General features: G+C 54.0%; 1 protein-coding gene across 2 annotated transcripts in view; it reads left to right on the top strand.

Annotated features, from left to right (window-relative positions):
* The first annotated feature begins 1,164 nt into the window (after positions 1 to 1,164).
* Positions 1,165 to 18,443, top strand: part of CDCP1 (CUB domain containing protein 1) — a 38,028-nt gene continuing 20,749 nt past the window's right edge. For both annotated transcript variants that reach the window (XM_053930020.1, XM_053930021.1), the window contains exon 1: positions 1,165 to 1,366. In XM_053930020.1, the coding sequence (XP_053785995.1) occupies positions 1,285 to 1,366 (82 nt within the window). In that variant the 5' untranslated portion in view covers positions 1,165 to 1,284. The remainder of the gene's footprint in view (positions 1,367 to 18,443) is intronic.

Below are 18,443 nucleotides of genomic sequence, written 5' to 3' on the forward strand. Positions count from 1 at the left end.
GAGACGCTCCTCAGAGATGATTTCGCACCCCGTTCACAGTGAGAGCAGGAGCAGCCTGAAAATGTTGTTTCCCAAAGAATGAAACAGAAGCTGGGGCTGGACTGTGGACTGTGGACTGATGCTCTGCGCAAGCTCTGGCTCCTGTCCCGGCCCTCCCAGGTTGTTCTGCCTGCCCTGGGCACAGGTAGGCCCTAAAGGGGCCATGGAGCCATTTTGGCAAAACCCTGGTCTGCCAGCTCAGAGTCCGTAAACCATCCACTGCCTCTCCCTGTGGCCCTGTAACCCTGCACTTGGTGCGTGGCCTGCAGAATAGGAGAACCCAGAGACCGAAGGCACAGTGGCAGCTGGGAGGAGGGAAAGGAGCCTAGCACCCTTCATTTTTACAACCCAGCAACGGGCCTGCATGCCGCCCGCGCGGACCGCAGGTACTACCCCACTCACAACGGAAGAGAGGGGCCCCTGTGGACCCGGTAAGGTTTCTTCTCTTGGCCGTTTCCGGCCTCAGGCATTCATTCATTCAGTCACTCAATCGTTCTTCAAAAATTTAACAAAGCTACTTCGTTTGTGGAAAGCCCATCCTGCGCGGTCAACTCCTGCCTCTCAATTACTCACTGGCCCAGAGAGCGCGGGCAGGTTGCCTAACTTCACAGCAAGTCTGATTCATCTGTAATGCGGCAGGGTCGCTGAGAGCGCAGAAATACTGCCGGGGAAGTCCGGGGAGCGGGTGGCAGGCTCGCAGCTGTGGCGCCGGCTTTCCAGGCCAGTGCGCTCCGCTCGAGTCCAGTAGTCGAGGACAGAGCACGGAGGAGGAAGCCAGGGCTTGGGGGATCCACAAATATTCCCGTGCAAAGTGGGGAGCGCAGTGGCCTCCTTCTGGACAGTGAAGGGAAGGCAGACTAGCTTCCGCCAAGAGCGACCACCACGGCTTTAGACCAAAAAGGAAAACCAACCAACCCCACACACACCACCAACAAACTCATCGCTCTCAACCTTGAGAGTGGGGGCTACACCCGGGAAGGTGAAGACAAGCCCCGGGCTCCTGGGCTTGGAAGAGGCGGGTGCTGAAGCAGGAAGGGGAGGAGGGGCTAGGAGAAGGGACCGTCCGGCCAGCTCCAGCTCCTGCTGCGCAGGGCGGAACCGCGGCCGGCCCGCCCGCGCGCAGGTGAGAGAGCCGGGGCGGGGCGGAGCGCAGCGCTGCTGGTGCCAGGCTCCGGCGCCCGCGGCCGCTGTTCGGGACCACCGGCCACAGTCGCTTCTCCCGCCGAGGCCGAAGCGCCCGGAACCATGGGCGGCCTGAACTGCGGGGTCACACTCACACTGCTGGGGGTCCTGCTGCTGAGAGCCGCGCGCCCGACGGGCGGAGCGGGTGAGTGCGGGGCTGCGAGAGCACGCGGCGCTGGGGGGCGGCGGTGGCGGGCGAGCGGGCGCCGGGCGAGGAGGGGACGGACGTGGGCCAGGGGCGGAGGGTGCGGGGATGGGGCAGGGGGAAGAGCAGTCGGGATGCGCGGACCGCGCGGGGGTCCCCCGCACCGCCTGATTCCCGGGCGCGCCGCTTCGGGTGCGGTGGCCGTGCCCTCCTGGATTTCGAGCGACCTCGCCCTGGGCGGAGGCCGCGGCACGTGGGAGTGTCCTCGAGCCCCGAGTCCCGGAGTCTGGGGCCTGAGCCCCTCGCGGATCGCGAAAGGAAGGAAGAGCGCCTGGAAGCCGAGGCGCGCCCCGCGCGCGGCGGCTTTACCTGGATTATTGGGGGCGCCCGGTGAGCCAGGGCGTGGGAAGGGGACTTTCCTTTTGGCCCCCAACTCCTCGCCTGGACCAGGGAGAGGGGCAAGGAAATAGGTTTTGGCGTTGGGCTTCCCGTCTCCGTACGCTCCATTCTCGCTCCCCTGCAGTTCAGGAACATTAACGAAAGTGACAGCGCCGGGCAGAAGGCCGCGGAGGCTCCCGGTTCCCCCGCCTCCCGCCTGGTGTAGTGGACCTTGACCGCTGAGGGGTCGGCCGAGCTGGGGGTCCTGATCTCTCTGAATTTCGAGCTGTTCCGTTTAGGGGTGGGACCATCACATCTTAGCTGTTCGTGCCTGCGAGGAGGTGTCCCGCGGGCGCTAGGAGTTTGGAAACAGTAAATCACCTGGTTTCTTGTAGGAACTCGATGTGAGGCCTTTCCTGAGATTAGCACAGGTTTTGTGTCTTGTAAAGCTGTCCGGGAAGCGATTTGGGTCTTTGGTTGCCCTTCTGCTGTTCCTGAGAGGGGTGTTTGCATGTCCCAGGTAGGTCGATTAGGGTAAATCATAAACTAAGGAATATAACTGAGCCCGGGAGGTGAATTTGGGCGCTTTGGTAACTGCCATCATTATAAACCCAAGCCAGGAAAGCTTCCCGGTTCCTTTCTGCCCGGTAGAGAGAACATTGAAAGACGTCATTTAAAACAGGGCATATTTACCGTAATTTAAGACTGAGTTTTCAAGATTTCGCTTGAAGAAAAAAAATGAATTTAAGAATAAAGAGTAATTTATGCTCTGGCAGGCGGCTCGGTTGACTGGAGCGTTGTCTCCCATGCGCCAGGGTTTCGGGTTCCATTCGGGGTCAAGCACATACAACAGTCAGCCAGTGAGTGACGAAATAGGCGGGACACCAAATCTAGGTTTCTCTCTACGTCTTTCCTTGTCTCCCTTTCTCTCTCTCTCAAATCAATACATAAAAAAATTGAAAATGAGAATAAAGAGTCTCCTTAATATGTCGGATTTTACTGTGTATAATGTGCTCCTGTGTATAATGCCCACCCCTGCATGTTTCAGCACTGATTCCCGTGTATAATGTGCATCCTTATTTGTCCTTCAAAAATTTAGGCAAGAAGTGCACATAATACATGGCAAAATACGGTACTGATTACAAAGCAAAAAAAAAAAAGAAAGAAAGAATAAAGGGTAATTTAGCAAATGAGAATGTGAGGGATTGCGTGTGTGAGAAAAATGTGCGCCCACCACACTCGGGAGCTGTACTGAAACCCTGGGAATTATTTGCAGTGTTTCCGGTGGTCTGTGATAACAGCTGAGAACTTCCCCGTTGAGAACATGGTGTTAATCAAGGCGTTACTAATGACGGAACAATTGCAGCCGGTTCTGAGCTGGCTTCTGCTACCTTCTGCTTTCTCTCCGTGGGCTGGAGAGGCTGCCCTTTGGTCTCTGTAGCTCCAGTAGCAGGAGCCCCTCCTTCCAGGAAGTTCTTAGCTCGGGAACCACGTCTCCTGGTTACGTGTGTAATTAGGAGGAAGCCTAGGCACTTTCATTTCGCATTCTGAAATCCTTTCCGCGGTGTCTGGAACTGGCCCTGTGACAGACTTAACTGAGGGCCGTGCCTTTGTGGTTGGAGGAGTTGCCTGGTACATTTGCTTTGCCTGAAGTCTTGGGGTTGGTCTAACCATTGGGGGCGCCTTGGAGAGGTTACTGGAGCTGGTCCTGAAAGGAAGAGAGGAGCCAGAGAGAGTACTGGTGCACTTAACCTAGACTTGGCAGAGTGAAAATGAACTTGGCCTCACTGCGGAGCTGAAGGGTAAAGGAAAGTTCGCTTCTTGGTGTGGTGTGATTGTGTGAGTTTGGTATTGGACCAGCTCCCCTGCTTCCAGGAGAGAAGGACTGGTTCAGTTGGAATTCAGTTGTTAAAACCTCAACTTAGCGTCCTTCCAAGCACCACCCAGATACCAGAGTCGGGCTCAGTGACCCCATTCTTGCTGCCATTGTTTCTGGCCAGAGATGTAGGCAGACACCAAATGGCGTGCACCCTCGCCCTGGGCGTGTGTTCATCATTCTTCACGTTCAAATGAGGAGCTGCTGGCTGGTGCCTGCCAGGCGTGCCTGGCGGGACTGAGGAGCACCCCTCCCCCGCACCCCACACGTATGCAGGACCATCTAGTCTGAGGTGACTGTTCCCTGCCCCACCCCGCGCTCTTCCAGGGACTGTCCCAGGCTTCGCTGTGAATCTGGGCACGCTGGTTCTGGAGCGCGGGCTCTTCACCCCTACCCCCCACTGTGGGTCGCTGCTTCCTTTATTCTGTCCAGTGGCAACTCACCGATGGCTTTAGGTGAGGGAAAGGTATTGAATTTCCTTTCAAATATTTACTTTTAGTTAAGTGGTCAGAATGCCCTGAGCACTGTGTACCAAGGAGACTGGAGACAGGCGTGGGCTCTGTAGCTTCTCATGTTGACATTGATGAGTAATTTGTTCTTCCTGACTTTTTACATCGATGAGTCTAAGAGTTAAGGTGTAACGCACTGTAAGCTGCTGTAACACGCAAGCAGAAATATGTATGTTGGCTCAGACACAACAGCTGTTTATTCATTTCTTGCTCACACAAGATGACAGACAGGGGAGCTCCTCCAGGCAGGGGTTTGAGCTCCTTCCACTTTCCGGCTCTCCATCTCCAACAGGTGGCTTCTCTGTTCAGCAGCATCCCATTCATCCCATGTTCATCTCTGCCTCACCCAGAGCCTGGGGTCCTCCCTTGGCCGAACACACCTGTACGTCTGTGCTGGTCCCTTTATGTGTGTCCAGGAGGGAGTGGAGGGGGGTGGGGGTGTGTTTGCAGGAGTGCAGCCCCACTCCCGGCAGGTTTCAAGGGAATACCCAGGAATGGTGGCGAACGGCCTGTGATACAGTGTAAAGGGTGTAAAGTGTGTGTATGTGCCGCATGAGTCTCGTTGTGTTATCTTTTTGTCTTCCCGGCCAGATCTCGCGGGAGCTTAGGGGAAAAGGGCTGGAAGGAGCTGGTTACACTGGATGTATCTGGCTGCCCGGTGTGGCCCTGCAGAGGCCTCCTGTGTGAGGACAGTTGTCGGTAGCACTCACGACCGTGACAGGGACTCTACATTGTCCTGTGTGGTCTCCCACCATAGCCACGTCGCTCCACAGTCCCCTAACTCGGCTGGTTTGGCTTTCTCTAAGTAGTGATGTGGAATCGGTGATAGAATACAGTCCGAAACCGGAATTTGCTCTGTAGGCTTGCATTTCACTAACTTTTAAGTTTGAAAGTGTTTTCATCAGTTATAATAATTACTTTAAAAATAATCCACACTTACCAGTTCTCTCCTGAGTGTGGCCCAAGCCAAGGGCACCGAGGAAAGCCTGGTTGGTCTGACTCGGACAGGGAGGGGCTGTCCACTCTGCCAGGTGGACTTGCAGCTCGGTGACATGGCTGTGCGGCCAGAAAATGCCTCGCCTCAGAGCGAACGTCTCTAAATAACACATTTGGAAATGTCTTTTAAAAAAAGAACAAACTGCTCCAGCTGGTGTGGCTCAGTGGACTGAGCACTAGCCTATGATACAAAGGGTTGCAGGTTCAATTCCCAGTCAGGGCACATGCCTGGGTTGCAGGCCAGATCCCCAGTAGGGGGCGCTCCAGAGGCAACCACACATTGATGTTTCTCTCCCTCTCTTTTTCCCTCCCTTTCCCTCTCTAAAAATAAAATCTTAAAAAAAAAAACAAACAAAAAAACCAAACTAAAACTCTACCACAAGCACAGGCAGTGTAGCTTTCTTGAAGTTTCAGTGAAGTGTGAACGCTGCTGCCCTGGATGACGAAAGAGCGAAGCATTCTGGGTGACACGTGCCATTTCTGCAGAAAGGTTGGAGGTGCCAGTCTGCCGCCTTTGTCAGGGACGGTAAAAAGACAGTCTCCAGAAGGTCGTCAACTCTCTACATCCAAAGGTCATGAAGCTTAGAAGTCGGGCTGCCGTCTTTGGTTTGGAGCCCGCCTGCTGGGCTTTGTGCGATGTCACGCCACCCTGGGAGCCACGGAGAGGCTCTGCAGCACTTGACACCGTGTGGTCCAGCAGCGAGCTGGGCTGTGATGGTGTAGGTCCAGGCACCTGCCGGGTTCCTCCGGACAGAAACCTTGTCTCCATGACTGATCCCGAGGCCGGAAGGTCATGCTATTTCAAATGAGGATGTTTGGCTAAAGCCATATGGGAACTGAGAACAACTCACACACCTCTGGTGAGGGGTTCCAGGATGCCACAGGGGGTGCAGCGGTGGTGAGATGAAGTGCCTGAGTTTGAAGGACTTGGGACATCTCCCAGACCCAGACAGACCCTCCGCCCTTGTGTGGTGGCATTCTAGCCATGGAGAGGAGGCCACGAGCCAGCAGCCTGGAGGATGGTGTGATTGCTGCTGCTGCTCCTGCTGGAGGCTCCGGCCAGCCCTGGATGGACAGATGGACGGACGCTGTGGGAGGACCACCACTGAAGTCTCTCGGCAGCTGGGCCTCGGGGCATCTCTGAGGCTCACACCCAGCGCCTCTCAGCCACTCTCAGCCTCTGGATTCTTGCTGACCACTGCATTTTTCACTTCCCCAGGCCACGCATCCCAGGAGACTCAGACCCCTGACTGCAAACCAGCAGAGGGAGAAGGGCAGAGATCTGTCAGTTCCCTTCTAGCTTTTTTGAAACAACCGCCTTCTGACGAGCTTTAGAGGTGGACGAAGCTGGTTCAAATCCTGACTTCACCACTTACTAATTAGTCATGGAGACAAATGACTTTGCCTCCCCAAGACTCAATGTCCTTAGTTACCAAACTGGGGTGCCAGCACCTGGTGGGTGGCTGGAGGTCTGAAAAGAACAAGATGTGCAAATCACTCAGCCCGGCATCTGGTCTCGGACAGATTCCTTGGTTATGGGACTGTGACTACTTTGATTATTTGAGTTATTTCCACTGCAGATGACCTGGACCAGCTCCAGGGCAGAGCCTGTGTGACTGGGCTGCCCTGAGGAGCATTGTTTTCGGGTCTCGGCCGCTGTCCCCAGAGCCCCAGTGACTGTCCCAACTGCAGGTGACGTCGGGCACTTCCAAAGACATCTGCGGGGAAGTTTCTAGAACTGAAGCTGCTAGAGTAAAAACTGCAAGAAATGTTCTCAGCCTAGAGCAAGCTTTTGAGAATTGTTTGCAAGTCTACATTGTACACCTGAAACTCCCATAATTTTGCATGTCAACTGTCATTGGAAAATTAAAAAAATCATAAACTGTTTTGAATGAGCTTCTACACACACACACTTCCTGCCACGGAGGAACTGGCCAGACTGGTTTTATAGGACGTATGTGGGAGAAATGAAGGAAAATGCCCCAGTGGGCTTCGGAGGGTTACAGCTGGGCTCTGGAGCAGTTGTCTGCAGGGCTGGCGGGGGCCAGGCTGTGCAGCCAGAGCTGGGTCTTCTGCGGAGCCTGGCAGGGCCCCGGCCTTTTATCCTCACTGAGAGGTGGAGAAAGATCGCCAGACTGGCCTCGAAGTTGCGGAGAGTCTTATCAGGCACTTCGGCCTTGGGCTCACCCTCTCAGGGGAAAGTCCTCAACGCCTCAGAAGATAGAAGGCATTTTGCAAATGCAGACAGTGCTTGCGTCATCTTACAGAAGCCCACCATGACCCAACGGACCCTGGAAGTGACATCTTCCAGCCTCCTTGGTCACCGCCTTTGGGAATACAATCCAAGTTCCCGGCAGGGTCCTGGGGCTGGGGATTGGGGCGGGTGGAGGCATGTCCCACTGGTACTTTGAAACTCGAGATAAACATGTTCTGCTCCTTGCCCTAGAAGCCGGAGAGTGGCAACAACCCAATGTTGTTAGAAGCCTGGGTGGATAAAGTATGGTACCGCCAAACCCTGGGATGCTACGCAGCCATTTAAAAGAATGAGGTACAGATTCTTGCTGTACTGATGTGGTCGATCTCACAGATGTGGCATCTGCCGTAAGAACCATCCTCTGATGTAACATATTCCATAATGGCCCTTCTCATTGACATAACACCTCCTGGGGGCTGTCCTGGCCCCTCTGGGTGAGGAAAGCATGTGTCTGCCTGCCCCAAAGATTTCCTGGGGTGGGCAGCCTTCCTTTGCTGACCTGGTTTCCCCCAGGCTGCCTGGATGGCCAGAGGGATCACTTTATTGACCAGCCCCAGGTACTTGAGACAGCTTCAGAGACTTACGTGTTCTCTGCCCTGGTCAGTGTGTGGCTCAGTTGGTTGGAGCATCGTCCTGTAACCAAAAGGTTGAGGGTTCAATTCCAAGCAGGGCACATGCCTAGGTTGTGAGTTCGGTCCCTGGTCCAGGCTCAGGTGTGTGTAAGTACCGGTCCAGACACATACATCCTGATCCGGGTGCTGATCCCCAGTCTGGGTGCTGATCCCCAGTCCGGGTGCTGATCCCCAGTCCGGGTGCTGATCCCCAGTCCGGGTGCTGATCTCCAGTCCAGGTGCTGATCTCCAGTCAAAGGACCCCTGGTCTGGGCGTGTTGGGGGAGGGGGGCAACCAATCGATGCCTCTCTCTCACATTGATTCAGTGTTTCTCTCTCTCCTTTCCTCTCTAAAGCAATGGAAAAAAAAATGTCCTCAGGTGAGGATTTAAAAAAAAAGTTATTCTCCATGCGCTGTGGGTTGACACCCCTTTAAGATTGCTGGAAACAATGACACCAATAGAAGGTCCTAATCCCTGGTCCCTAAAACAGGAGGTTTACACAGAAGGATACATTCCCAGTTGGCCGCCATGGCTCCCGGGATGGTGATTCACTCACACCTCCCAGTCACATCCCCCTAAGTGATTAAGAAGTTGGTCCTTGGTGGTGAAGAAGCAAGTAGACCCAGGCCCCCCCTCCCAAAAAACCATATTCACCAATCTCTCAGCTGCCACAGGTGAAGGCGGAGGTCCCAGATGGCCACTGCCTCTCACTCCCTGGCTGCAGTGGGCAGAGGCTGCAGTCTGCCCGTCCAGTTGCTCCAAGGACAGAGCATGGGCCAAGTCAGCCAATGGTCCTCCTCCAGACAAGGCAAAGGCAGCGTGCAGAGGGCTGCCAGCGTGTCAGGAGTACAGGTGGTGAAGGAGGTGGTGAAGGTGTCAGCGAGGGTGACCAGGTGCCACCCCTGGCTGCCCAGGACCTGGCATTCATGAGGCCAAAACAAGTGTCTTTGACATCTGCCCCTCCCTAGCCTGTGGCCTTGAGGGTGGATATCTTGGTTAGCATCCGGTGCGTGGGCTTGGGAGTCAGGCAGTCCTGGGTGTGAAGCTCAGCTGTGTGTCTTCCCAGCTGTGACTTTGAAGTTTTCCTGAAGAAAATAAAAGTATAGAAAGTACCCAGCATGTGGCAGATGCTGAACAAATGGGGACTGGTCAGTTATTGCCATTATTCCTAGAAGTCACCTCCCAGCAACCTTAAACCTCAACCAGCCCCTCTACCGCCTGCACTCTCTGGGGTTTGAGGCCAGGCTTCCACCGAATCTTGCCTGTTTCCTGCTTATCACCTGAGCTGCCTGCAGGTCTAGGTGAGGTGACCAGCCATGAGCTCTTTTGGCCACAGTGTCTCCTTCTCCCGGACCCACTCCTCCACCTCCCTGCCCACCACCTTCCAGCATCTGGACACTAGAGCTGTATAGTAAATACCGAGTTCTTGGTCCCTCTCGTGGGTGTGCCCTGCCATAAGGCCGCTCACTCAGCATGGCCCCGCCCACAGCGGTGATTCAGCTCAGAAGGGGAGGTGTGGGGGGGGTGTTGGGCACACAGTACCTCACATTTCCCCAAACCTCTCCTGGAGCAGCTTCACAGGCCCTGCCTGGGGTCCCATCTGGTTCCAAGCTCTAGATCATGTTTCTATTGCTGTGTACCGAATTGTCAACAGACTCAGTGACTTAAAACAACACCCATTAACTAGGTCATAGCTCTGTAGGTCAAAAGTTGGGGATGGGTTCTCTGCTCAGTCCCACAAGGCTCCAGTCAGGACGCTGGCCAGGCTGCGTTCTTATCTAGAGCTTGGAGTCCTCTCCTAAGCTCACGTGGCTGCAGCAGAATGCAGTTCCCTGTGGCTGCAAGTCCAAGGTCCCCTTTCCCTATGGCTGAGAACCAGGGTGGCTGTCAGCGGATAGAGGCCGCTCACGTTCTGGCCCTGTGGCCCTTTCTGTCTTCAAAATTGACTTCTAAGAACCCTCCTCACGGTGAATCTCTTTCACACTTTTTGAATCTCTTTCTCCAGGAAAAGCCCCTTCTGTTTTAAGGGCTCAACTGGCTCAGCCCTTCAGGATAAAGCCAACTGGGCCACGCAAGTGGTTCCCTCTCGTTCACAGTCCCTCCCACACTCTAGGGGACGGCCGTACATAAGGGCATGGGTCATCGGAGTTCAGAGACTCGGCCATGGCTTTGTCCCGCCTGCGGGGATGGTGGTGACCGGGGCCACCACAGCCCTGTTCTCTGTGCTTTACACGTGTGGTCTCGTTTCAGTACCTGCCGAAGCCGCGCACGGTTCGCTGTTTGGCCAGCTATTACAGTCAGGGCACCCGTGGCGTAGAGAGGCAAGGTGGCTTGTCCAAGTGGCCCAGCAAGTGACCCGAGTGCCTGTGCTCGTGAAGCAGGGACTGTCACCACCTCAGGCCCAGTGGTGCAGGTCAGGGCTCGAGCGGACCCAGGACAGGTGTCTGTCCTAACGGAATCTCCCCTCCTGCTCCCTCTCCCCGCTCCCTCGAGGAGGGTTTTCAAAGCTGCCGCTGAAGGCAAATCCAAGGTGGATGTTTTAATAATGAACGTTCTCCTGCCACCTCCTGACCTTCAACTCTCACATTATCCTTTGAGGGACGGTGAATAATCAGGAAGAAATGGGCTGGTGTAAGCTTCTGGAAAAGCCCCTTTGAAACTACACTTACATTTAGTTTAGCGAGCTCCCGGCCGATGTTCAGACAAGTAAGAAAGCTTTCTTTTCTGTTGCTCCTAATCACCAAGGAATGCAATCCTGTCAGGACGATTCCCCTGCTCAGGTGGCTGTGCGTGCCTGCCCCCAAGCCGGGATCCACCGTCAGCCTGTAGCCACGGACAGGAAGTAAATGTCCCTGAGCCATAGTGGCCGGGGGTGTGTGACCATGGGACCACATTTCCACTTGGCAGAGACATGCTGCTGCTTATTTCTCATAGCCTTTTGCCATCTTTTCTAGTTATCGCCATCACTTTTGGTTTAAAGAAAAGTTCCTACCCCTCTCACAAAGCAATGACTATGTATAGGTGTGACTTGGAGTGTGTGTGGTTTAGCTTAATTCCTGGTTGTTATTCAAATCAACAAGCAGCAATTAATCCTCAGGATTGAAAGCGAAGCACTCCTACATTGTGCTGCGTGAAATGAGCGAGACACAAAAGGGCGGATGTGGAAGGAGGCAGAAAGTAGGACAGTGGTGGCCAGGGACGAAGGGGTGGGGGATGGGGAGTGGGTGTTCCGTGGGGCAGAGCTTCCTTTGGGGGAGTGAGGAAGTTCTGGAGAGGGACGGTGCTGCCGGTTGTACAACACTGTGAATGTACTCCATGCACAACACGCTTAAAAATGGTTACCATGGTGCAGGTGTGTTTTGTACACTTCATCACAGTGAAAGAAAGGAAAACATGTTCGCAGGGCTTACGCACGAGCAGTAGAAAGATGAGTGCTCTTTTTCCATTTTTAATTTGTTTCTTTACCCTCCCCTCTCCGCCTCCTTACACACACGAAAGCAAAGCTCGCCTTCGGGTTTCGGGCTTGCCTTGCGAAGGTGCTAGTGCAGCTGACGGGAACCCTGAGCTCAGACGAGGTCTGGACACACCCAGGGCCTGTCCTTTCACACGGTACCCCGGGACATGACTCCCACTCAGGGTTCAGACCACGGCGAAGCTGCGTTTACTTAATCAGAAGCCAACAGGCTTCTCTCCTCCCTCTTCAGAGCTGGGCAAACAACAGGTTGGTGTGGCAAGAAGCGTGAGGCTCTGCCAGAACCTCGTTCCCTAAGGGCAGAGACTTCGAATCCTTTGTCAGGAGACCCCATGGCCAGCGCTGTGTGAGCACAGAGATCGACCGGGAGGGCTCAGTGCCTGCCCAGAGGGTTGAGCATCTATCTCACCAGAGAAAGTTTCAAACGTTAGTTAGCAACAGTCTTCCTGAGTTTCAAAATTTGCTTTATTCAGGCACACAATAAGTACACAGATCTAAAGTGTACAATGTGATGAATGTTACAAATACACCTGTGTATCTTGTTCCAGCGCCCCCGAAGTTTTCCTCTTACCCCTTCCTCGTTAATACCCGCCCCCAGAGGCTCAATTTCTCCAGCATAGAGTTTTGTCTCCTTGACCTTGATGTAAATGGAATCATACAACATGTAGTTTTTTCTTTTTCATCATCTCCCTGCTTTTTATCAGAAGACCTTGAACAATTATATAATCTCTGATGGTAAGGGGAGGCCGTCAAACCGAAGTACCCTCGGGCTGGAACACTAAAGTCATCAGACTTTCCGTAACTGCCGACCGTTTAGCAGGTGGGGAAGGGGAGCCACGGCCCACCGCTCTGTGCACATCGCTGGGCACCCATCAGACGGGATCTCTCACCTGCCCGCGATTCCTCCCTGTCAGTCCTGTGATCCTCGCAGACGCCCACGATCCTCGCAGACGCCCACGGTCCTCGTCACTCGCACTTCCAGCTCTGCCAAAGTGAATCTTTCTAACATTTCCTAAAATGTCCACATGATTTAAATAGACCCTGTGGCCTTGTAGCATATCATCATGAATTATTTACAGGGGCCATAAACTGACTTATATTTTCCCCGCCTTCCCGGTCGGTCTTTATGGAGCTTTTGCTACCTCTCTGGGCCTCTTGGAAACCATCCCTCCAACCAGCGCTGTGTGATTCAATATGGAGGTAAAGCCCGTGTCTTGGGTTGGCCATAGTCCCAGAGGGACTCACACATACATTAACGTGTTACACAAGTGAGTGTGTCCTTCCGCTGCAGACCGTGGCCCAGACAGGGCCCGCAGCCCAGCTGTGGGTCTCTGACATGGCGCGTGACTGTGGCCGTAGCTGGGGAGACACCCGGGAGGGTTTGGTGGCTCCCAGCAAACCCGTCACCGCTTCAGAAAAGTGATTCTCAGCCCAGGCCCTGCAGACAGGGGATGGCCAGTAGACACCCTGTGCAGGATCCTTTGGTTACTTTATAAAATAAACAACTTGCATGGTTGCCTGTGAATTTCATTCCTGCGTAGTTTGGGGAGTAAGAGTAAGGCGTGAATGGGTGCACCTAACAGTCCTCTGTTCCAAGAAGTCAGGCTGGCTGGGAGTTCCTGTGAACAGTGCACTTGGAACTTTATTTTATATGTTCTCTCCGATCCTCTAAGAGCTGTGGAGGGGATAAACTATTTTAAAGGGAACTGTGGGTCTCTCTCCCCGACTAAAGGAGGAGGAAATTCGGTAGATTTGGGGAATTCTCCGAAACCTCGGTCCAATTTTGCCCAAGTGTCTCCCTGGCTGTAGCCTGGAGAAGCGAGCACCACAGGCCGCGGCTCCTGCAGGATGTCGCTCTGCCAAGACCCGGCACGAGCCCTTCACTCCTGAATCACGGCTCTTTTTCTTGTGCCACCTACTCTGTCACCTCCTGTCTCCTGTGGCCACACCCCCCGCAAACCTGCCGGTTTCACCTTCTCAGGCCCCTGCACTGAGACACTGCCAAAAATAGGCACAGAAGAAGAACCACACCCTAAACATTCTAAGTGCCAGGGAACTTGGCGTTTCGATTCAAACTCCACTTGCCAGTTATTTTGAAATGAAGGATCCGTGTTGATTCGGTAACGTGCCCCGTTAACGATTTCAAACAAACATCTGTCCCTTTCGATATCCTGGAGGTCCCCCAGAGAGCCAGCCAGCCGCTAGGAAGTGTTTTATCCCATCGTGACTGACTTTGCTGGTGAGAACTAACCATTCTCACCAGAAAATTCCTGCTGTGCATGCAATTTCTTGGGCAGGGCCCGCTCTGCTGAGTAATCAATCGTTGATCAGGCGCTGGGCTCCAGGGTCTGAGTGCTCAGGCGCAAAGGCCGCCCTGCCTCTAATTCACCATTTAGGCCTGGACAAGTCACTCAGCCTCGGCGAGCCTCAGGGCCCTCATCTGTGAATGGGGGTTAATATTAGATACTCATATTCACATCCGTGGGGTGGTGGGGATTTATAAATACTTCTCAAGCACAGGTGGTGTCTAGATTCCAAAGACTCCTCACCCAAGAGACAAGAGAGGCCCATGAGTTCTTGACACAGCGACCTGGGCTGAGGTTCTCTCTCATGTGGGGGCAGGAAATGAATCACTTCCAGGTGGGCAGGTGGGTGGGCCTCCTGCTGTAGGTAAGACCTTCACTGCCATTTACCAGTCTGTGAATAGACCTGGCCAAGTCAATGCCAGGTGGATTCAGGGTGGCTGAGCCGGTTGTCCCGCCGCTGCCGGTAGGTCTCGCTGCCCCAGGTCCACGGCGCTGGCGAGACTCCGAGTCTGGTGGTGTGACAGCCTGACACCCCCCCACCCCCGCCACAGCAGGCCCCATTCAATGGATTGATTCTGTTGGTGGGGCCGCCCAGGCCCTGGGGTCAGCCTGGCCTCGGCAGCTTGCATGAGTGTGGTTCCCAGGGGAGTGGAGAGGGCAGGGGTGCTGAGGTCGGACCAGAATATCCCAGCTGCCTCCTAAGCTCAGAGATGGGAAGCGAGGTCCCTTCTGTGAGCTTCAAAGGGGCGCTGAAGTCACATGAGTCACTGAGTAGAGAAGGGCCTTACCGGCCAGTGAGCGGAGTGGGGAAGGTGTGGAAAATTTAAGGAGGCACCAAACTGGCACGAGCCCGACAGTGAGGGTGCCTCCTTAGAATCTGCCCCTAGGAGCCTTACCCGGCCCACTGTCTTCCCTGTCCAGTCAGCCAGGACTCTGGGCTTCAGACGGAGAGCCGCTGCTCCCGAAGCTTCCTTGCCTCACACCAGGGCGTGGTGCCCCTCACTAGTATTAGTAATTGTGATCTGCTATCATTCATAATACCAACAACGGCAACTAACAGGGACTGACTCCTGGTAGGTTCTAAGCCCTTTAGGGGTATTAACTCTTTAGTTCTTGCAATAATAGCAGTATTATTTCCATTTGCAGGTGAATAAATTGGGGGCGGAAAAGCTAAGGAATTTGCCCAAGGGGACACAGCTGGCAAGTGGTAGAGCCAGGAATCACCTCAGGCAGTCAGATTCCAGAATTCAGGCTCCTAACCACCACCCAGAGCTGCTAAGATTCGCTGGTCCCACTCGGTGAAGCCCCAGCTCTAGGGCCAAAATCAAACCGCTCCGTAGCCTGGCCCCAGCCTCCTCTACCCAAAATTCCCTTGGCTTCTGGCCAAATCAAACTCCCTGGACTGGCTCCAGGGAAGCCGTACTCTTTATACCCCTTTGTCTTTGCATCTGCTGTTCCCTCCACCTATTCTTCCTGATGCTGTCTCACGGTCCCTGGCTGACAAACTCCTATTCATTTTCCAAGACTCGTCTTAAGTTGTGCCTCCTCCATGAAGCCTTCCTTGACCACTGCCCCCAGAGTGTTAAGAGCTGACCCTTGAGAAATCATGTCAGTGGTTTGAGTGTCCCCACCAGGTGGAGGTGAGGTGGGGGGAAGGGTGAATCACCGCCCCTTCTGCCCGAGTCACTTCCTTGGGCTCCCAGGATGTGTGCATCCCATGCCTGAAGGGAACATCCACAGTGTATTTGTTTTGTCCGGTGCTCAATTGGAGAAGCAGGAATCCGCCCCACAGAGGAGCACACCCAGCCACCGCCGGTGAACTTGTTGAGAGAGGGACGTGAGTCTGCGATGTGGCATCTTTCTGAGAGAGGACGGGGCTGTGCTGGCCAAACTGGTTTCCCCTCATGGGCTCACTTTGGAATCTGACTCCCACGCAGGCTGTGCCGATCAGCCAGGCTGATTCACGATGTGCTGCTGGCACCTGCGACTGTCTCCCTCTGCATCCAGGGGACTCCTCCAGGGCACCGTTTGTCTTTATACGTCCGTCTCCTGCTGCCCAGGCTGTGCCCAGTGCCTGGCTGAGGGCTGTTCCGTTTACCTCCACCAGACAGAGCGAACGAGACCCCAGCCTCCCAGGGAGCCACAGCCAGATTCGAAGCAGCTAGTTCTGCCCCATCCCAGAAAATTTAAGTCACATTTGTCCGTCTTTTAAACTGTATTTAAGAAATTTGGGAGCAACTAACTTCCCTGGTGTTTATCTGGTGAAATGCCCTTCCTTGCATCTGTTTCCCTTGCAAAGAAAATAGAATGGCAGGGAGGAGAAAGAACGGGACGTTTGTACCGTATCCTGTGATATAGGGATTAATGAATGGTGATTAATGAACGGTGATTAAAATGATTGGAAATCCCCCCCAGAAAGCTGCTGGTGAGGCAGAAGCTGGCAAAGGTGTCCTAATAAGGAGAGATCGGGAGGCAGGAGAGCGAGGAAGGGCTATGAGTCACGGGCCCAAGTGTGGTGCCAGCCTGCGTTCTGACTGCTCTGAGCTTCTTTCAGCCCGGGAGGCCTCACCCACCACAGCAGAGTGTGGAGCGGGGAGGGGCTGAGGTTTACTCCACGGTGTTGGGATCCCCACTTTCAAGGTCAATGGTGGTGAGAGGGGAAAACGGAAGATGTGAAAGCAAATGGCGTTCTCAAACCCAAGCGTTTGTGGTCAAGTGAGTTCGTTATTTTACTCCACAGTGGGGGTCGGTCTGCTACCTTTATTACAGAGAAAGGAAGCCTTTGGAGTGTGGCACAGGTGGTGGGGGTGGGTAAGGGGAGCCCGGGTTTCAGGTTGGTTCGTGCTCGAGTCGTTATCTTTTCTCGCTCTCGGGGCACAGTTGGAAGTGACAGCCCTGTGGGTGATGTGGCCTTGTCCGGGGCCCTAGGAAACAGGCTGTCATATCCATCGTCTCCTCCTGCTTCCGAAGTGGGCGGACCCGGCTGTGGTGCCTGTGTCCGTAGTTTCCCGTTTCCGCTGGAAGCCAGGTGGGGGTTACACCTCCAGGTTCTCTGGCCTCGGGGACTGCGGGAGAGACACACGGCTGTGGCTGGGTGGTGCAGCGTGCCGGTCGGTCTTCTCAAAGTCAGAACAAAGAAGGACAGTGAGGTGTGAGATGCACACCCAGAGCCCTGACCGGCATGGCCCAGTGGGTTGGGCGTTCGATTCCTGGTCAGGGCACATTCCTGGGCTGCAGGTTCAATCCTAGGCCAGGGTGCATATGAGAGGCAACCGATCAATGTTTCTTTCCCTCTCTTTCTCCCTCCCTTCCCCTGTCTCTAAAAATAAATAAATAAAATCTTTAATGAACAAAGAAAAGTACACCCAGAGTGAGTCATTTAACCCTTTCAAGGCTTGATCTTTGTTAGCAAAATGAGTTTGGGTGACAATCTGGGTCATAGGTCACAGAGACAGCATCCGGGATTCAAGACGGAAGGACTGACGAATTGGATAATTAGAGTTGGGACACGTGCCTGTCCAGGAAGAAGGTGGTAACCTGGCTAGCTGGGCTGCAGACCCTAGACCGGGTGAGGCTTCACTGGGCACTGAGTCAGCCCCCCGGGGAGCCAGGGCTGGAGGCCACACGAGCGAGCGCGTGCGGAGCCTTCCCAGACTGGCACTCCAAGGGTTCCGTACACGTGACACGGTGAGACGTGTTTAGGGTGACAGGACAAGAGCACAAAGGTTGTCACATAACGTGGATATGAACCTCACCACTGGGTTTCTGCACACAGATTTAGACTTATGTTTTAAAATTAAAAAAATTATTTTTAGAGAGAGGGGAAGGGAGGGACAGAGGGAGAGAAACAACGATGCAAAAGAGAAATGTCCATTGGTTGCCTCTCATACACACCCGCAGCGGGGGATCCGAACCCCACAACCCGGGCATGTGTGCTGACTGGGAATCGAACTGGTGGCCTTTCGCTTTCAGGATGATGCCCAACCAGCTGAGCCACAGCCATCAGGGCTAGACTCATTTTTAATCTGATGTCTTAAAAAACCCTTGGTCCTTCTGATCTATCACAGAAGAGGTAGCTACGCCGCTTGAAGTTGAAGCATGTAAGTGAATAAACGGCTGCCTCAGAGGGTGTTTTCTGTCTCTGAGAGTATGAATTTAAAAGCTCAGAGTTCCTGGTCCCCACCCAGATTTATTAGCGCAAACTTCAGTTTTGGAACAGTGTTGTGTCTCTGAGACACGAAATGCAGCAAAGACAAGGAGCTACAGATTCTAGTTGGGTTTTTTTTTTTTAAGATTTTATTTATTTATTTTCAGAGCGAGGGGAAGGGAGGGAGAAAGAGAGGGAGAGAAACATCATTGTGTGGTTGCTTCTCACACACCCCCTAACTAGGGACCTGGCCCTCAACCCAGGCTTGTGCCCTGAATGGGAATCGAATCAGTGACCCTTTGGTTCGAAGACTGGCGCTCAATCCACTGAGCCACAGCAGCCAGGGCAAGATTCTAGGTTTTTTTATGGGGCTGTTGGGTTAGGGTTAGAGCTCCTGCCTCCACATGGGCACCCGGCACAGTCTAGGTCCTGTGGGTACCACTGAATAGAGCAAGGTCCTGCTGCATTCCTGTAGGAAGTTCACCTTCTGATCGAGGGAGGTGAGCCCAGATGGACAAATAGCATG

Source organism: Desmodus rotundus, chromosome 8 (assembly GCF_022682495.2).
Source record: "Desmodus rotundus isolate HL8 chromosome 8, HLdesRot8A.1, whole genome shotgun sequence".
NCBI lineage: Eukaryota > Metazoa > Chordata > Mammalia > Chiroptera > Phyllostomidae > Desmodus > Desmodus rotundus.